This window comes from Microcaecilia unicolor, chromosome 1, assembly GCF_901765095.1.
Source record: "Microcaecilia unicolor chromosome 1, aMicUni1.1, whole genome shotgun sequence".
NCBI lineage: Eukaryota > Metazoa > Chordata > Amphibia > Gymnophiona > Siphonopidae > Microcaecilia > Microcaecilia unicolor.
The window spans coordinates 755325104-755344303 of record NC_044031.1 but is presented as its reverse complement, the minus strand read 5'-3'; the positions used below and the strand labels follow the sequence as shown (position 1 = coordinate 755344303).

General features: G+C 45.2%; 1 protein-coding gene across 1 annotated transcript in view; it reads right to left on the bottom strand.

Annotated features, from left to right (window-relative positions):
• Nucleotides 1-19200, bottom strand: part of ARRDC4 (arrestin domain containing 4) — a 62072-nt gene that overhangs the window by 23671 nt on the left and 19201 nt on the right. Inside the window, exon 3 of the mRNA XM_030192693.1 lies at nt 17070-17217. Coding sequence (XP_030048553.1) covers nt 17070-17217 — 148 coding nt within the window. The remainder of the gene's footprint in view (nt 1-17069; nt 17218-19200) is intronic.

Sequence of the window (19200 nt, the reverse complement as noted above, 5' to 3'; positions counted from 1 at the left end):
ATTTATTCAGGGCCCTTAAGTCTAGGATGGGCCAAAATCCCCCCTCCCCGTTTCTGGAACAGAATCCCTGCCCCATCTCCCTGGTGGTAGGGGTTTGACCGCTCAGGCCTGAAGAACAGCAGAGATTTCCTGTACAAGTACTTGCTTATGCTGAGAGCTGATTTAAGACGCTTTTGGTGGGCAATTTGGAAGTTGCTGACAACAATTTACATAAGTACTTAAGTATTGCCATACTGGGATAGACTGAAGGTCCATCAAGCCCAGCATCCTGTTTCCAACAGTGGCCAATCCAGGTTACAAGTACCTGGCAAGATCCCCAAACAGTACAATATATTTTATGTTGCTTATTCTATAAATAAAAGTAGTGGATGTTCCCCAAGTCCATTTTAATAATGGCTTATGGACCTTTCTTTTAGGAAGCTAGCCAACCTTTTTTTAAACCCTGCTAAACTGTTTTTACTACATTCTCTAGCAAACAATTTCAGAGTTTAATTACACATTGAGTGAAGAAATATTTTCTCAGATTTGTTTTTAATTTACTTTGTAGCTTCATTGCGTGCCCCCTAGTCCTAATATTTTTGGAAAGAGTAAACAAGCAGTTCACGATTTACCCGTTCCACTCCACTCATTATTTTATAGACCTCTATCATATCTCCCCTCAGCCATCTTTTCACCAAGCCAAAGAGCCCTAGCCACTTTAGCCTTTCTTCATAGGGAAGTCATCCCATCTATCATTTTCGCCACCCTTCTTTTTTCAGATGTGGTGACCAGAATTGCACACAAAATTCAAGATGCGGTCGCACCATGGAGCGATACAAAGGCATTATAACGTCCTCGTTTTTGTTTTCCATTCCTTTCTTAATAACATCTAACATTATTTGCTTTCTTAGCCACCATTGCACACTGAGCAGAGGGTTTCAACGTATCAACAGTGACACCTAGATCCCTTTCCTGGTTGCCGACTCCTAATGTGGAACCTTGCATCACGCAGCTATAGTTCGGGTTCCTCTTTCCCACATGCATCACTTTGCACTTGCTCACATTAAATGTCATTAGATGGTCAGTCTCTTAAGATCGTCCTGTATTTTTTCACAATCCTCTCACAATTTAACAATTTGAATAACTTGAGGGGCATAATCGAAAGGGACGCCCAAGTTTTGTTGAGGACGTCCTCGCAAGAAGTCCCGATGAAGGGGCGGGGAAACCCGCATTATCGAAACAAGATGGACATCCATCTTTCGTTTCGGGGGATGCCCAAATCTTGAAATTTAGGTCGTCCTTAGAGATGGTCGCCTCTAGACTTGGTCTTTTCTGATTTTCGGCGATAATGAAAACCAAGGACGCCCATTTCAGAAACGACCAAATGTAAGCCCTTTGGCTGTGGGAGGAGCCAGCATTTGTAGTGCACTGGTCCCCGACATGCCAGGACACCAACTGGGCACTGCAGTGGATTTCATAAAATGCTCCCAGGAACATAGCTCCCTTACTTTGTGTGCTGAGCACCCACCCCCTCCCTAAAACCCACTACTGTACACCACTACCATAGCCCTTACAGGTTAAGGGGGGCACCTTGATGTGGGTACAAGTGGGTTTCTGGTGGGTTTTGGAGGGCTTGCTGTTTCCTCCACAAATTTAACAGGTAGGAGGGGGCCTGGGTCCGCCTACCTGAAGTGCACTGCACCCACTAAAATTGCTCCAGGGACCTGCATACTGCTGTGATGGAGCTGAGTATGGCATCTGAGGCTGGCACGACATTTTTAAAGATGTTTTTTTGAGGGTGGGAGGGGGTTAGTGACCACTGGGTGAGTAAGGGGAGCCATCATTCTCTCCGGTGGTCATCTGGTCATTTCGGCCACTTTTTTGTGCCTTGGTCGTAAGAAAAACAGGACCAGGTAAAGTTGTCCAAGTGCTCGTCAGGGACGCCTTTTTTTTTCATTATGGGTCGAGGACGTCCATGTGTTAGGCACGCTCAAGTCCCGCCTTCGCTACGCCTCCGATACACCCCCTTGAACTTTGGCTGTCCCTGCGACGGAAAGCAGTTGGGGACGTCCAAAATCGGCTTTCGATTATACCGATTTGGACGACCCTGTGAGAACGTCCATCTTCCGATTTGTGTCGAAAGATGGGCGTCCCTCTTTCAAAAATGAGCCTGCATATGTTAACCTCACTAGTTACTCCCATCTCTAGATCATTTATAAAATACGTTAAAAAGCAGCGGTCCCAGGATTCCCCACTATCTACCCTTCTCCATTGAAAATACTGACCATTTACCCTATGTTTTCTATCTTTTAGCCAATGTTTAATCCACAATAAACCACTACCTCCTATTCCATGACTCTCCAATTTCCTCTGGAGTCTTTCATGAGCTACTTTGTCAAATGCCTTTTGAAAAATCAACCAGCTCACCTTTATCCAATGTTTGTTCACCCCTTGAAAGATTGGTGAGGCAAGATTTTCTTTCACTAAATCCATGTTGGCTTTGTCTTATGCTTTGTAATTTTGTTCTTATAAAATAGTCTCTACCAAACGTCTTTTGAAAATCCAGATACACAATATTGACCAGCTCACCTTTATCCACATGTAGTAGATAAGATTTTCCTTCACTAAATCCAAGCTTTTGAATATGTTCTGTAATTTTGTTCTTTATTAATAGCCTGTACCATTTTGCCCGACACACACATCAGGCTCAACGGTCTATAAAGGCATTACATTGGCCACCCTCCAATCTTCATGCTTGATTTTAAAGATAAATTACATATTACCAACAATATTTCTGCAAGTTCATTTTTCAATTCTAATAACCTGGCGACAGTTGGCGCACTGTTTGAAACCACTGGGAGCCTTATGGGACGTTGAAAAAAGAACTTTGGCTTAACTCCTCAATCTTGAACAATTAAAAAAGGGGAAGCACTCAAATTGAGGTCAGGGCTGTGGCTTAACCGCACAGCTACTTGCAAAAAAAATAAAGGAAACAAACAAAAAAGCCGAGAAACTAGACAAAAACACAAGGAAGAAGAGAAAGGCACAAATGATAGCAAAAAAAAAGTTTTGAAGAGCACAGTGTGAGGAGACTACGTGAATGCATCCTCTCAGCTCTGCGTAAAAAAAAAAAAAAAAAAAAAAAAGGCCGATGAAGAAGAAAGGCACCAGAACATACTTGGTGGGACACTTTTAGAACTTTCTCCAGTATTAGCGAATCAGTGTCCACACTGGAAGTCTCGGCAGCAAGAGGGTCAACACCAGCAGCAGCCAGGAAAGACTGGGATCTTTCCTGCCCTGAAGCATCCCCTAGACCACCAGTGTGGCTTCAGTTCAGGAATGTGCCGGGACCATGAGGGTCAGGGGAGGAGAGGCAAACAGATCGCGGCATTTAACAACTAGCTCGCAAAATGTTGAAAAATTCAGAACAACCAACTCTTGGCTCCAGCACACCACTGGATCGGACCATAAATCATCATTATATCACTCAATGATTTTTACACTGTTTGACAGAGAGCACGTCACCCTTGTTGTTTCAATGGATCGCACAGCTGCATTCGGTCTCATTGATGATATTCTGCTGACCAGGTTTTTCAGATACTGGACTATCAGGAAACATTTTTAACCAGTTCTCCTCCTTTTTCTCCAGCCGTACTTTCTCAATTTCTATTTTCTCTATCTTCCCCATAATCATTTCCTTGTGGAGTTCCTCAAGGCTCCATTTTGGCACCATTCTTGTTCAATATTTTCTTTACCCCTCTTGCTACTCTTACACAGAACATTCTATGTGCATCTACTATTACGCAGACGATATCTTACCAGGATCCAGAAGCCCCTGATCTTTCCTAGTTGCAGCATTGTCTTATTTATTTTTTATTTATATCATTTATACCCCACAGTTTCCCACCGCTGGCAGGCTCAATGTGGCTTACAACATTTAGTAAACAAACAGTAAAGTACAATAAATTGAAAGTGATATGGGTGGCGTAAAGGTACAGGGTTACGAGGAAGTAGTTAAGTTCACAAGGTCTTTATAGGAGTTAGAGTCCAGGAATCACAGAGGCAGGATGAGATCTCTAGGGTAAGCTTGGCCAAACAAGTAGGTCTTGAGAGACTTCCTGAAAGTCAGATGATCTTGAACTGTTTTTACAGATTTATTTATTTATTTTTTTTTTTTGTTACATTTGTACCCCGCGCTTTCCCACTCATGGCAGGCTCAATGCGGCTTACATATTGTATACAGGTACTTATTTGTACCTGGGGCAATGGAGGGTTAAGTGACTTGCCCAAAGTCACAAGGAGCTGCCTGTGCCTGAAGTGGGAATCGAACTCAGTTCCTCAGGACCAAAGTCCACCATCCTAACCACTAGGCCACTCCTCCACTCCATTCCACAAATGACTGCTGATATAGGAAAAGGTGGAAGCGTATGTGGTTTTATACTTGAGACTAGAACACGCAGGGTAACGGAGGTTTAAGTATGAACGAGAAGATCTAAACGAATTCCTTGGTGGCAAGTTGACTAGGGCATCCATTTATACTGGAGCTGCTCCGTGGATCTTATGGACTAGGGTGCAAATTTTAAAAGTTATTCGCTCCTGTACAGGAAGCCAGTGTAATTTCTCACGAAGTGGTCTGGAACTTTTGAATTTTGATGCAAAGATTAGTCTTAATGCTACTACCAACTGGTTACACGCCAATCGACTTATATTCAACTCTCAGAAAAGTCACCTGTTGGGTAACAGGTCATCCCTCCAGATCCTCAATTTTTCCTACAATCCATGGTACCCAATTAATTAGTTGACTCTTTCGCTATTTAGGCATGCACTTGGACTATCAACTGTCACTTGAACTGCATATCAGTCATATCAAGTCTTACTTTCATGCACTGTGTCGTTCACTGTCTGTTCATACTTTGATGACCCTGCCTGTGTATCTCTCCTTTATGTCTGTCAGTTCCAGATTAGATCATTGTAAATTTATCTATTCTGAAATATCCTCAGTTTCTTTAAAAAGAATTCACACAATTCTAAATACCTCCATCTGTTTGTCCTCAGCAGCATGTTTTGATGGACACCATTTTTAATTTATCATTCCTGGCTCCCTATGCCTCACCATATTAAATTTAAGATTCCGACTCTAGTGCATAAGGCCCTTCACACTGGCCAGTCCCTCAGATCTAGTGTTGAGCATGGTTTGCTTGTTCCATCAGTCTACCATACTCAATATGCATTTATTGATCAGACTTCTTTTTCTATCTAGCCCCTTATTTATGGAATTCCTTACTACTAACCCTTAGGGTGGAAATGTCCTTCCCAAAATTCAAGGTCAGGTTGATTTCCTCATCCAAGCATTCCCAGAAGAGGTAGCCTCATGAGGTGGCCAGTGGCGGTGACAGAAGCCTGGTTCTGATCTCTCTCTTTTTTTCTTGTTTTCTCTTCAACTGTACTATTAGATTCTGTATTTCCTTTCCTTCTCCAGTTTAACAATGTAAACTGCTTTGGTGGTTATTCTGTAAGATGGTATAGTAAATGACTCAAACATGCCTAAGTAATTTTGTTCTTTAAAATAGTCTACATTTTGCCCTGTGCCAATGTCAAGGCTTGCCAGTCTATACATTTCCTGGTTTACCTCTAACCTTTTTAAAAATTATGCTGGCCACCTAAAAGTTAATGGATAGCATACACTTACCACAGTTTAAAGTGGCTTACCGGTGCTCTGGCATCCTATGGAAAGTTTGAGATCTGTGTGTGCAATCTGCGTGCTAAAATTTTTAAAAGTTGTCTCCATAGAGGGGGTGTTTCTGCATTGATCAGTTAGTGCGGCTACATTGTGCACTTTGTAGCACAGGATTAGCATGCAAGCCCCCTTACCGCCTATAAAACAGGTGAGTAGGTGCTCACACACTGATCTTTGTTAATGGCTGTATGCTGTTTGAAGCTGTGTCAGCTCAATTTTCAATCCACACATTTTCCACATAAAGGTCTTTTTAAAGACCACACTGTTCCATTTTCTGACATCTATGGTCATTGACCATTTGATGTTGTTGCATTTTACTAAAGACTCCTGATGCAGGCTACCAGTCGAGAACACAGTACTGTGTCGAGTCTCTACCAATAAACTGTCCACTATCAACTGAAGTTTCCTTGTTTGTCACTGGTTAGCCTGGTTTATTTCCCACTTCTTTGTGTTTGCTGTACGCTAATGGTGACATTAGCACATGGCCATTAATTGAGAAAATCGAACATTGGCCAATTTCCAGCTACAGTAAAAATGGGTCTTGTGCATGGGAAGGAAAAATATATGTCTTACCTGATAAAGGAAAGAAAATTATTCACAGATGAATCTAGGAACAAGTCGACTGTGTCTGTCTACCAGCAGATGGAGATACTGAATTCAACACAGTGTTATAGCATGGCTAGCTCCTCAGAAAGCCAGTATGTCATCATCTACCAAGGCAGCCCACAGAGACAGGCTCCAAGGTCCCCACATCCACCGGGATGGCCTGTTCAAACCTCGAGCTATGCTGCACTCCTCTGTTCCAGCCACCACAAACAAAATGCCTGGCCCAAAGCTTAACAGAGAGACAACCCTCTAATTCTGAATCAATAAGTGGATTTGTATCCATGTCCTAAGACAACCTCTCATCTCGCATACTAACATAGTAGATGACGGCAGATAAAGACCTGTACAGTCCATCCAGTCTTCCTAAGATAAACTCATTATGTATGGTATGTGATACTCGTATAACTGGTCTTGATTTATTCATTATCAACAAGACACTTCCAAAAAGCCAAGGAGACGGAAAGTAGAAAATTTGACGACACAGCGATTTCTCATTTGGCATTCACTCACCTTACATCAATCCAGAGCATTCTGTCCATGCAATCGCATCCTGTCTTTTTAAAGACTTGAATTGGTTTCACCTTCAAGAGATCATTGCATACAGACTCCTTAGGCGGGCATTGTTTGTTGAAACATGGTGCTGTGTCGCGTCTTATCTACCATTAAAGAACAATTTTCTACTTTCCGTCTCCTTGGTTTTTTGGAAGTGTCTTGTTGATCACGGTACTTCCCTGTTGCTGCATTTCCCCTCTCGTAGTAGATCTAGTTTCTCCACTTTGTCTTGATTTATTCTTGCCATTTTCAGGGAATAGACCGTAGAAGTCTGCCCAGCACTGTCCTTGTTCTAAAATTTCTGAAGTTGTCCTCCCAGCCCCTCCAAGTCTATTCAGCCACATCAGGACAGAGACTTTAGAAGTCTGCCCAGCATTGGCCTTGTTCTCCAACTTCTGAAGCTAAATCTGTCTAACCACAATCAGAGCACAGACCACAGAAGTCTGCCCAGCACTGCATTTGATTCCCACCAGTTTTACTTCCTGATCTGTGCCAAGCTTCTTTGGATCCATTCCTTCTAAACAGGACTCCTTTGTTTATCCCATGCTTTTTTAAATTCAGTTACCGTTTTCATCTCCACCACCTCCCGCGGGAGGGCATTCCAGATATCTACCACTCTCTCTATGAAAAAAATACTTCCCGACATTATTCCCAAGTCTGCTCCCTTTCAACTTCAATTCATGTCTTCTCGTTCTAGCGCCTTCCTGTCTCTGGAAAAGGTTTGTTTGCGGATTAATACCTTTCAAATATTTAAACGTCTGTATCTCACCCCAGTTTTTCCTTTCCTCCAGGGTATACACGTGTTCAGGTCAGTAAGTCTCTCCTCGTACGTCCTACAACGCAAATTCCATACCATTTTCGTCATTTTTCTCTGAACTCCAAGTCTTTTTATGTCCGGCTAGTGCCAGTTTTTAAAGAACACTCTGTTTGGAGAAGTACACCGCCACTATCAATACCTGAATTCAACATAAATCGCTGTAGAATTGGAAGACATTTTAGAGTTTAGCAAGCAGGGAGGGCAGTCCTATGATGGCTAATGAGTGTTTGATTCATTTCTGAGGGTTTACCTTAAGTATATGGCATGGTGTCACTGATATACTGAACACCAAAAACGAAAAGATTTAAAAGATTTATATATTTGATTTTTACAATATATAAATACTAGTAAAAAAAAGGCCCGTTTCTGAAAAAAAATGAAACGGGTGCTAGCAAAGCTATTCCCCTCCATTCACCCATGTGGAGCAACCCTCCTGTCCCTTCCATGCAGCCATGGCGAGCAACCCTTCTGTGCCCTCCATGCAGCCATGTGCAGCAAGCGTCGTCACCCCTGCATCCAGCAATATGGAGCAGCTGAGCTGTCCCCTGGCTCCCCCTGCATCCAGCCCTGTGCAGCAAGTGTCCTGTGCTGCACCCCGCGATGTGCACACCCCGTGTCTCCCTCTGCGCCTGGGAGAGCAACTCGTGACCCGTGCTGTCCCGTCCAGTTGAACGCCCCCGTCCCTTGCGGAAAGCAGAGCGCCTGTCACCTGGGTGAAAGCGGTGCAGGCAGAAGAACATTTCCGTTGGATCTCCTTCCCTGCCTGTGTGCCGGTGTTGCGCGACATGCCGTAATGTGACGTCGGGGAGGGCGGGACATAGGGAGGGAAGGCGATCGGAAGGGAAGCAATGTTGGGGGATGGAGTGTCGGAGGGTGGTGGAACTCGCTATTCGGTGGCCTGGGAAGGGGGGGTGTAGTGTCGGAGCGGGGTGGAAGGGGTGATTCGCATATCCCCGCCGTCGACAGGTGCGGCCTGGGGGGGGGGGGGGGGGGGGGCGGAGCGTCGGAGTGCGGTGGAACTGGCGATTTGTTGAGTGTCATAGCCCCGCCCTCAACGTCCTCACGTTGTGACGCGAGGGCGGGGCAGACACTCATGGGGAGAAATTCCGATCTATGCCACCTAAAAACGGAAGTGGCAGCTTCATTAGAACGTTGGGGTTGCGAATTATGTGCGGAAGGGGCGTGGCTGAGGGCGGGTCTATGAGTGAGAGTGAGTGGTGCATGAGTGACAGTGAGTGTTGCTGACAGCCTAAGTGCAGGGCTTCAGTGTTTCCCCGAGCTTCAGAATGCTGAGCTTCAGAATGTTTGAGGTGAGACTTATTTATATAGATTAGGGTTTTTTATATAATTAAAATAAAAATTTATTAAACTAAGTTGATAACTCAATATTAAAACATTGTGATTAAATTTTAACTGCCAGACCCTTGACCATTCTTCTAACGTTTCGAGATCCCTTCTCATGGTTTCTACTCTCTCCAGGGTATCTACTGCAAAAAGGCAGACTTTTCATTCTAACTGTTCAGCAATGTCCCTCAAAAATATAACAAACAGAATCAGCCCCAGCAGCAACCCCTGAGGCACTCTACTACTACTTTTCCTCCGAGCGGATTCCATTTACCATCACCCTCTGCCGCCTGTCGGTCAACCAGTTTCCAATCCAGTTCACCACTTTGTGTCCTAAGGCTCAGTCCTCTCAGCTTATTCATGAGTCTTCTGTGAGGGACCATATCAAATGCTTTGTGAATTCCAAGTAGATTACATCTAAAGCACGTCTTTCATCCAATTCTTTGGTCACCCAAAGTCAATAAAATTCAATTGGCAAGATTTTCGTTTGGTAAAGTCATGTTGCCTCTGATCCTGTAACTATCCTAGAAAAATACGTGAAACTTTTTTTTTTCTTCTGTTCCAAGTTCAAAAGTGGTGTTGTCATGTGCCCAACAGTAGACTAACCAAGGAAAACAAGCAAAGAAAAAACACAGCCAATAGGGAGGGATGCTGGATTAATCTGCTGTGATATAAGGAAAGAAAATAATCATGTAAGACACTTTTTCCTTCCTTAGCATCAGCAGCAGATGAATCCAGAAACAAATGGGACCAAAGTAGTCCCGAAAGAAGGAGGGGGGAGTGAATCAGTCGACCCCGCGGAAAGCATTGTTGCTCCAAAACAAGCTGCACCCAAACAATGCTTAGAGAAAAAAAAATGCAGACAGGAAGTAGCTATCCGACAAAAGTCCTCCAAAGAAAAAAGCCGCTACTCAGCCTAGGATGACGCAGCCCAAGTGGAATGCGTCCACAAACCCCTCTGGGCCTGCCGACCTGCAAGCACATAAGCTGACATGATCGCCTCCTGGATCCACCGCATCACGGTGGGCTTATAGGCAGCCAGACCCTTCCAAGGTCCCACCATCAGCACAAACAAATGGTCCAACCCAGATTCCAAAGACCAGAGGAAAGGATCCCAAGACAGAGCTTGCAACTCTGACATTCAGAGGCCATGCCCATGAGAAAAACTGCCTTAAGAGTTAAATTCTTTAGAGATGCTTTCCTCAAAGGCTCGAAAGGAGACTGTTGCAACTGTCACAGAGAACCAAATTAAGGTGCCAGTCCAGACGAGGCAGGCGGCGGGGGGGGGGGGGGGGGGGGGGGGGGGGAAGGGGACAACTTGAGACTGCTAACCACCCTCACAAAAAGCACCACATCTGGGTGAGAAGCCAGGGAGGAACACCCTACCTGATCCCGGAAACAAGTCAGGGCCACCACCTGAACCCTGAGCGAGCTACACACCAGCCCTTGTTTCAGCCCCTCCTGTAAAAACTCCAAAATGTGTGTCAAGGAGGCCGTCTTTGGGAACACATCCTGCCTGGAGCACCAAGCCTTGAAAGTGCACCAAACCCTTGCTTAAGCAGTAGTCAAGTGCTTACATGATTGCAGCAGAGTGGTGATCACTCTGTCCGCATATTCTTTCTTCCCCAAACAAGACCGCTCAAGAGCCAGGTCTTAAGACCAAAGCGGGAGGGCTCCTCCATGGGCACTGGGCCTTGACAAAGGAGATCCAGAACTGCTGGCAGGTGGAAGGGGTCATCCACCAGCAGTCGAAGGGGTCATCCACCAGCAGCCAGACAAGATCGGCCCTCCTGGGCCAATCTGGAGCCACTAGAATTACCAGGCCCCGATGACTCTGAATCCAGTGAAGAACTTGACCTATGAGGGGCAATAGTAGGAAGACGTATAGCAGGTCCTCTGCTGGCCAGGGCTGCATAAGCACGTCCAGTCCTTTGGATCTGAGCTCTCAATCACGGCTTGGCATAGGCCCTGGGTCACCATGAGGTCTATGGATGGCACTCTCCACAGTTCCGTGATGCAGTGGAACACTGCCAGGGAACGTTCCCATTCCAGTGGGTCCAGTGATATCCTGCTGAGGAAGTCTGCCTGCACGTTGAGATTGCAGCCCACATTGCGAGCTGTGCTCCACCCACGTACAAAAGCGAGTGTACCTCTGCAGCTAGAGCTGTGCGTGACCACCAGGCAATTGATGTACTTGACCACCATCATGTTGCTGGAGAGCACCCTGACAGGCCAGCCCTGAAGCAGACCCAGAAATGCCTCCAATGCTCTGGCCACCACCCAGAGCTCCAAATGATTGATGGGCCACTGCGCCCCCCCCCCCCCCCCAGCCCAACAGGCTGGTGGCTGTTACCACCAGAATCCACTGCGGAGACACCAAAAGCACCCCCCTTCCATAAATTGGTTTCCTGAAGCCACCACTGCATGCTTAGGTCCACTGGAGCCACATCTGATAGTCCGCTAAGACTGGCGACCAATGATTCAGGCAGGGGTGTTGCAATGGGTGCACGTGCGCCCTCAACCAGGGAACCACATACATGGTCACCATCATGGACTCCAGCACTTTTACGTATGCAAGTAGTCCCACATCTGGGGACACTACATCCCATACAGAGCACGAATCTGACCCTGCAGCTTGGTCACCCGAGAGAATACCATGCCCTGGGCTGTACTGAATCGCACTCCCAGATACTTCAGAGTCTGGGAGGAACAGAGATGGCTCTTAGCCATACCGATGACCCAACCGAACAAGTACAGCAAGTCACCACCCAATTGCTTACTGGCTTTTGTGCTCCAAACACACCTGGATCAGCCAGCTGTCTACCACCCAATTGCTTACTGGCTTTTGTGCTCCAAACACACCTGGATCAGCCAGTTGTCTAAGTATGGGTAGACCGAATCCCATCCTTCTGGAGGAAGGTCTCCATCACCATGACCTTGGAAACAGTTCTGGGTGCCATCGCCAGGCCGAATGGAAGAGCCTGGAACTGAAAGTGATGACCCAACAAAGCAAACCGAAGTAACTGTTGGTGCAGAGGCTAAATAGGAATATGCAAGTACGCCTCCTTGAGATCCAGAGCTGAGAGAAATTTTCCCGGCTGCCAGTACAGACTACAGCATTTCCATGCTAAAATGTTGGACTTAAAAGCGGTTCATGTGCTTGAGGTCCAACAAGGAGGGGGGGGGGGGGGGGGAAGAGAGGGGAGTCCTTCCTTCTTGGGAACCACTGGGGTGGGAACCTTCCTTCCTGGGCAAAACAAAATAGATTGAATAGCAACTTCCTGAGCCGGTACGCCAAGACTCGTCTCTGGACATCTTCAAATCTAGGCTAAAAGCCCACCTCTTCGATGCTGCTTTTAACACCTAAACCTTCAACTGTCCCCTATCCCTGATATGTCCTGTCTGTCCTAACCCTTATCCCTTACTTGTCCTGTCTGTCATAATTAGATTGTAAGCTCTACTGAGCAGGGACTGTCTCTCCATGTTCAAGTGTGAAGCGCTGCGTACGTCCGGTAGCACTATAGAAATGATAAGTAGTAGTAGTAACCCTGGCCCTGTTCCCCCGATGGGATGGGCACAACTGCCCCGAGATCCCGCAAAGTCACCCTAGCCACTTCAGCTGTGCTGCACTCACCCAGAATGCCAGCTTCTGGCAATCCTCCAGCAAGTGCTGCATCTTAGAATCCCCCAGGTCCTTGACCAGTTTCTCCAGGTCCTCCCCAAACAGATGCCCCTGAAAGGAGAGCTTGGTAAGCCTCTGCTTAAGACACTGTGAGCCGCCCAATGTCGAAACCACAAGAGCCGCCGGGCCTTCATGGCCAATGCACCCGATAAGATAGGATGGACTCCAGGGAGGGAAAATCTTTCCGACGAGAGGACAGTCACCTGCTGTTCTGTGTGGCAAGAGTTCATCTCTCCTAGGGAGTTGCAGATAGAGGCCTGGAGCAAAAGGGCTACGACCTCGAAGACCTGCTTCAAGGACACCTCCAGCTTCCCAACTTGTACATCCTTCAAGGCAATACTCCCACTCCCCTTCCACATGTAGGGTAGTCCTCTTGGTGACTGCTGTAACCAGCGTGTCCACCGTGGGAACTGCAACTTCTCCAAGTAAGCCTGGGGAACTGGATACAGTTGTACCATGGCCCTTGCCACCAGGAGCAGACTTCACAATTAGCTCCTCGATAGTCTCATGAAACAGGAAGGATGGGCTGGATGTCTGGTGCTCGCCATGGCAGGTGCTAGGGAGTCATCTAATGAAATACTGAGAGCCCAAAGTGCATGCGCGATCAAACAGGGCGACTCCTCCTTATGAAAAAACCTGATGGTCAGGTTCCAAAGGGAGAAGTTCCAACTCCTCCAAGTCCTCCCCCAGGGGAGATTGACCGGACACCCACTTAGGGCCAGATCTGACCCAATGGGAGAGGGAGGGGAAAGATGGGCTAGCGACCCTATTTCAGACACAGCTGAGCCCGGCTACCACCCTTCAGCAGGGGATCCAGAGCCACGGGCTGCGTAGGAACTGCAAGGGTGTACAGCCCGGCAACTCTAGTCTGTTGCTGAGCTTTCTTCATCAGGCCTGATGAAGCAAAAGAATAAGGTCTGGGGAGAGTGGAGCCTCTACCCTGGCAACTCCCAAGGACCCACCCCTGTCAACAAAGAGGGGCTGGGAACAGCAGGGTCCAAAGCCCCTGCCTCTGGAGGGCAAACGTCCTGAAGGAGACAGCTGCTCCGCAGCCAAAGTGGCCACAGGTGAAATCATACACTGCAGGGAAGAAGAGCATGTAAGATGTCATATTCTGCCACCACCACAGTTTCTACCATGGTGGACTCTCAGCAACTGCCCATTGTTTTTATTTCCCCTCTGCTAGACCTCTATCTGACTCCTTCACACGGGGGACTAATAGTACCTATTTCATATATCAGGTTCTGTATAGTTTCTCTAACCTCCATTGTCACCCAATCATAAGGGGGTCTGTTCTGGGGTGGCATTAGGAGCCGTAATTGAAAACTAATTCCCATAACTACTGCTTTCTGTTTTTCTAGATCTAGGTATATTCTGGACCATTTATGTTCCCACATAAATCTTATTAAACATCTGTCTAAGTTTCTGTAAAGGATGAGTGTCACTTGTATGTGATCTACCTTGTAGGCTAAATGTTAGGTAAAGAGAAGACAGAATCTATAAAAATAGAGACAGAGATAGGTTTAGATAGATAGGTACATTTTATTTCTTACCCAAAGACAAGTCTTCAAATTGGTACAAATACAGACATCAGATTCTGGTTTCAACCGCACAGGGCTTCGCCGTCTGACTGAAGCTTTGGAGAAGAGACTCTCAAACTGAGCCAAACTCTCCCCTCTTTTATACTCTATCTTCTCCATAGAAGTGAATGGTGAGATACCTAGCTCCTAATATGTCTCAACTTCCGGAGATCATACTTTCCCATGTGATCTGCTATCTGATGTGCCCACCTCCTTCCGTTCTCAGCTACTGCTAATTATCAACATGTTTTGGGAAGCGTTGAGATAACAGTTTCACATCTTCCGGCTGCAATACTTTTCATACCTTTCTCATGAACTCTGTATTACCTCTGTATCATTGTATACCAAAACTAATAAGCTCCATTTTATTCATCTGATCTTTCATTACAGGTGCTATATTTGAATTAAAAATTGTACCAATTTGTGGCAGAACTCATTGTTCAGACCTGCTTTTTGCAGATTCTTCAAATATTACATCATTTACTTGTTGTTTGGCCTGGTCAGTACTTTTTCAGTTGTTTTTAGGCTGCATAGCTCTGGCCAGCAATATTCCAGTGGTAGCCTTAAAGCTAGGCCATATATTAACACCATGCAGAGACCAGACGCTGCCTGCCGAGCAAGCAGTGCTTCACAGTCTCTGCTGTCATGTCGACACAACTGTGATGTGCAGTGCGAAAGAAAAATGGAGAACACTCACCAAGCAGCTGCATCCCAAATAGAGAGCTGCACGGCTTCCGTCCCCGCGGGAGGCAGTTCCTGCGGGGTTCCCGCGGGGATGGAAGCAGTTCTGCGGGGTTCCCGCAGGACCGTGGGGATGGAACCAGTTCTGTGGGCTTCCCGTGGAAGTGTAAGCTGCACCTGCACCAGCCTCTCATCTACCGAATTCCAATTTATTTGAGTGCTGTCTCCTCCTCCTCCTCCTCTTCTTCCTTGCTTTAACAGCATAAATGTGGAAAGTCTTCCATTAAGGAGGTGGTAGAGTCACAAATGATGACGGAATTCAAAAAGGCATGGGATGAACACAGAGGATCCCTAATTAGAAAATGGAAGTTATATAAAAGCTAACCTTAAATGGCTGCATGTGTGTGGATATGTCAAGTGACACTTAGATGGTGACTCTGGCTGTGATGAATTAGAGCTGATACCTGGCAGACTTGTATGTTCTGTGTCTCATACATGGCAATCTGGTGTAGGATGGGCTGGAAAGGGCTTAGACAGCAACTTCAGTGGCTGGAACATGAGGACAGTGCTGGACAGACTTTTACGGTCTGCGTCCCACAAATGAGAACATGAATAGGCTGGAGTGGGCTTCGATGGCAACTCCAGCAGTTGGAACATAAGGATGGGGCCAGATAGACTTCTGTGGTCTTTGTTCCAGAAACACGAAAGAAAGACCATAATCAAGTATATAATATCACACTCGTTGATTTAATGATGAATTGATCATGAGTGTGAATATTGGCAGAGTGGATGGACCGTTCAGGTCTATTTGCTGTCACTTACTATGTTACTATTAATCCTCTTTGCTCCCAGGCTGGTGCACAGACCTCAGCTCTGACACAGGCACAAGAATCAGATGTCACCTGACCTACTGGCGCGTGCATGTGGCGGCCTCTCAGCACACACTGCCAGTGAATCAGAGACAAATCTTACATGTGTGCACCAGAGTGTTCCAAGTTCCAGCTTCAATTCCTTCCTTGCCTACAGTGCTGTGGCTCAAATCCAGAAAGAGACTGAGGGAGCTGACTGGAACTTTCTTTTATGTACTATTAAATTCTTACGGGGATGGGTGGGGATGGGTTAAATTCTTACGGGGACGGGTGGGGACGGGTTGGGATGGTTTAAATTTTTGCGGGGATGGGTGGGGATGGGTAAGATTCCAGTGGGGATGGGTGGGGACGGGTAAGATTCCAGCAGGGACGGGCGGGGATGGGTTGGATTTCTGTCCCCGTGCAACTCTCTAATCCCAAAGGACAGCCTTAGAAACCGAAGCTCTGCACAGAACCGGTCCTCCACTCTCCTCTTGTCAAGTCCAGCCCAGTGCAAGACACACTGCTGCTTCTCTGTTTTACTCTCTCTTGTTTGTTTTTAAATCGTGTTTTTTTTTTTTTAAAAAGCAGTACACTGCTGGCAGACAATTCAGATAGTCCACAAACAGGGATCAAACCCACTCAGTCCTATTGTCCTGTAGTCTGAAAAACAATTTTTTTTTTTTAAATAGGAGCTGCAAAGTGGCACCGAGCAGAGAAGAGGGCAAGCTGACTGGACAGTGGCAAGGGGACACCCGGGGTGGGGAAGGGACCTGGGGTGACCAGGTATACCTTCATATAGCTGGTGCCATTAAAGGCTAGACCACCCCCATTCTCAACTGCCCAGGAGAACTGGGCCAGGAGCACCCCTAACAGAGAAATCCAGGAGCTAGTGGAGATCTGTCCATCCACCTGCCGGAGATAAGAGATATACTGGCTTTTTCCTCAAGTGAGTCACAGGTAAATGCTTCCAGACATGTTGAATTAAATTTTTTTTTAAAAGTTATATATCTTATGTATCTCTATCTATATAGCCAAACAACATTAACACACAATCTTTAATATCAACATAAACCTTATCGTTGTTTAATTTACAGGTCACTGTTCTACAAAAGAAAAAAAAACAAATTTTTTCAGGTGATCATATGGAATGCTTTTACCTATGAAATCTTACAAATATATACATACAGACATCCATCTACATACTTGAATAAACAGGCTATGAAAGTCAAAGTTTACTTACTAATAGAGCTGGTGAATTGACATCAATATGGCTGACAACTTTAAATTCTCTTCTTACACTAAATGGAGGTGCTGAGGGTTGCTCTACGACAGCAATCAAGCAGTACCGAATGTGACCATACTTGCCAGTAAAAGATGTGACCAAAGGCCTAAAAAACAAGGGCAGAAAACCATTTAAGTGTTTGTTGCTGTGTATTCTCACTTTGCACTTCAATCATGAGCTCTGCATACTGCTAGAACAGTCCAGTTGGAGAAGGTGCAGAAGATATTCCTTTTCAGCTGTTTACCAGAACTTAAAAAGCAGTGTCTCCTACTTATCATTTCTATAGCGCTACAAGGCATACGCAGCGCTGTACACCATACACAAAAAAGACAGTCCCTGCTCAAAGAGCCTACAATCTAAGGCTGTTCTCATGTTGGAAGGGAATCACATATAAATTAACGGCATTACTGTAAAGAAAAAATATTAATGAGAAATAAAATATATTATTGTCTTTCCTTTTTATTTTTTTGCTGTCTGCCAGCCAGGGTAACTGACAATATCTCGCACACAGCAAAAGGCATATGGGACAGATAGGTGCAAATAATCATTTCCCCTACAATGTATTTTAAGTTAGATGAAAAGCTTAGGGTGTTATACTAAGATCAGTTTTAGTGCACCCCAAAGGGAAAAACTGGTTAAAATGCACTGCTGCTTTAAATACAGACCATGACTGGTCTCAAAGTTAAAATTCAAATGGATATCTACAGCTAGCTACAAACACCAAAGTTGTTTACCTGTAACTGGTGTTTTCCCATGGATAGCAGTTTAAGAGAATCAAATATGAAGATGTCCTCACTTATGTTCCTCTGAAACTGAACATGATCAGCTTTTGTGCTCATGACTGACAGACACCATATAAGCAGAGGCCCTGCAGTAATTAACATAACTTAAGGGAATTTTGAACTCTGAGGTGAGGTGAGAGGAGAGGAGAGGAGAGGGTATGTCACCCACTCTTCTCCATGGACAAGCAGGCTAAGTCAGTACTATTTATGATCACTCCCAAGCTAAGAGTTCTCTTATAAGTAGTTAAAAAAAATCCTGTAGGTGCATGATGAAGAGAGAGCTTGAAAATGATCTATTTAAAATGTAACACACTTTAATATCATCTGCCAAAACTTACAATCCAGGCGACAGTAAGAAGTAACTATAAGTAACAAACACCATCTGCCAAAATCTACAATCCAGGCAATAGTAAGAAGTAAATATATGCAACAAACACCATGTAGGAGTTTACACCAAACATTCAGAGATCCAATTTACAACTGAGATTTTTTTTTCAATCACCCGTTCAGGTCTATTACAGTCAGAAGAGATAATGAGTTGGGTGAATTTTTCAAGTTCCTTTGTTGCATCTATGTACAAAGAAAGCACTCTTATTTAAACAGAGGTGTGAAGAATCACTCTGCTTTATTGGAATGAAGCCTGCAAAAGTTAGGACTATAAAGTCTGAGACCACTATGTGTATACAACTAATATTCTGTAAAAGAACTATGTATGGTAACTACATGCTTGAAACATCTTTTGTTCAATATGCTATTCCTCTCAGAATTAAAAAATAAAATGCAATGGGGTGGGGATTGGCCTAGAACACAACAACACATCGCTCTTTGGGAAGCTAAGTTGTAGTAGAGGTTGACTACCATAAGGCATTGCTTCTCGGACCTCTCATGTAGATACACCTAGCCAGTCAGACTTTCAGGGTTACCAGAATGAATATGCACAAGATTTTTACACAATGGATCTCCTATGTGCGTATACCATGAAGAATATGTACACAGCTGGCAAGGTGTGCCTCCAAGAGAGGATTGAGAAGCATGGCCAAAAGGAATATTGAGATATTCAAAAGATTTGTCCAGACATCTTTGGGATTTACTCAAATCTCTGACCTAAAAAAGCCCTGTTCCACATACTGATTAAATTTTATTAACTCCTGAGGCATGGCTTTAGTTTGAGCAAAATAGAAAGGTTCTTCTCATCCGCACCAGAAATAGATGCAAAACAAAGCGGGTCCCAGAAAGGTTTCAAAATATCTTTACTGAAAGGTCACCTGATGTGGTCCACATTTTGCTCAATCACAAGCTGGATCAGG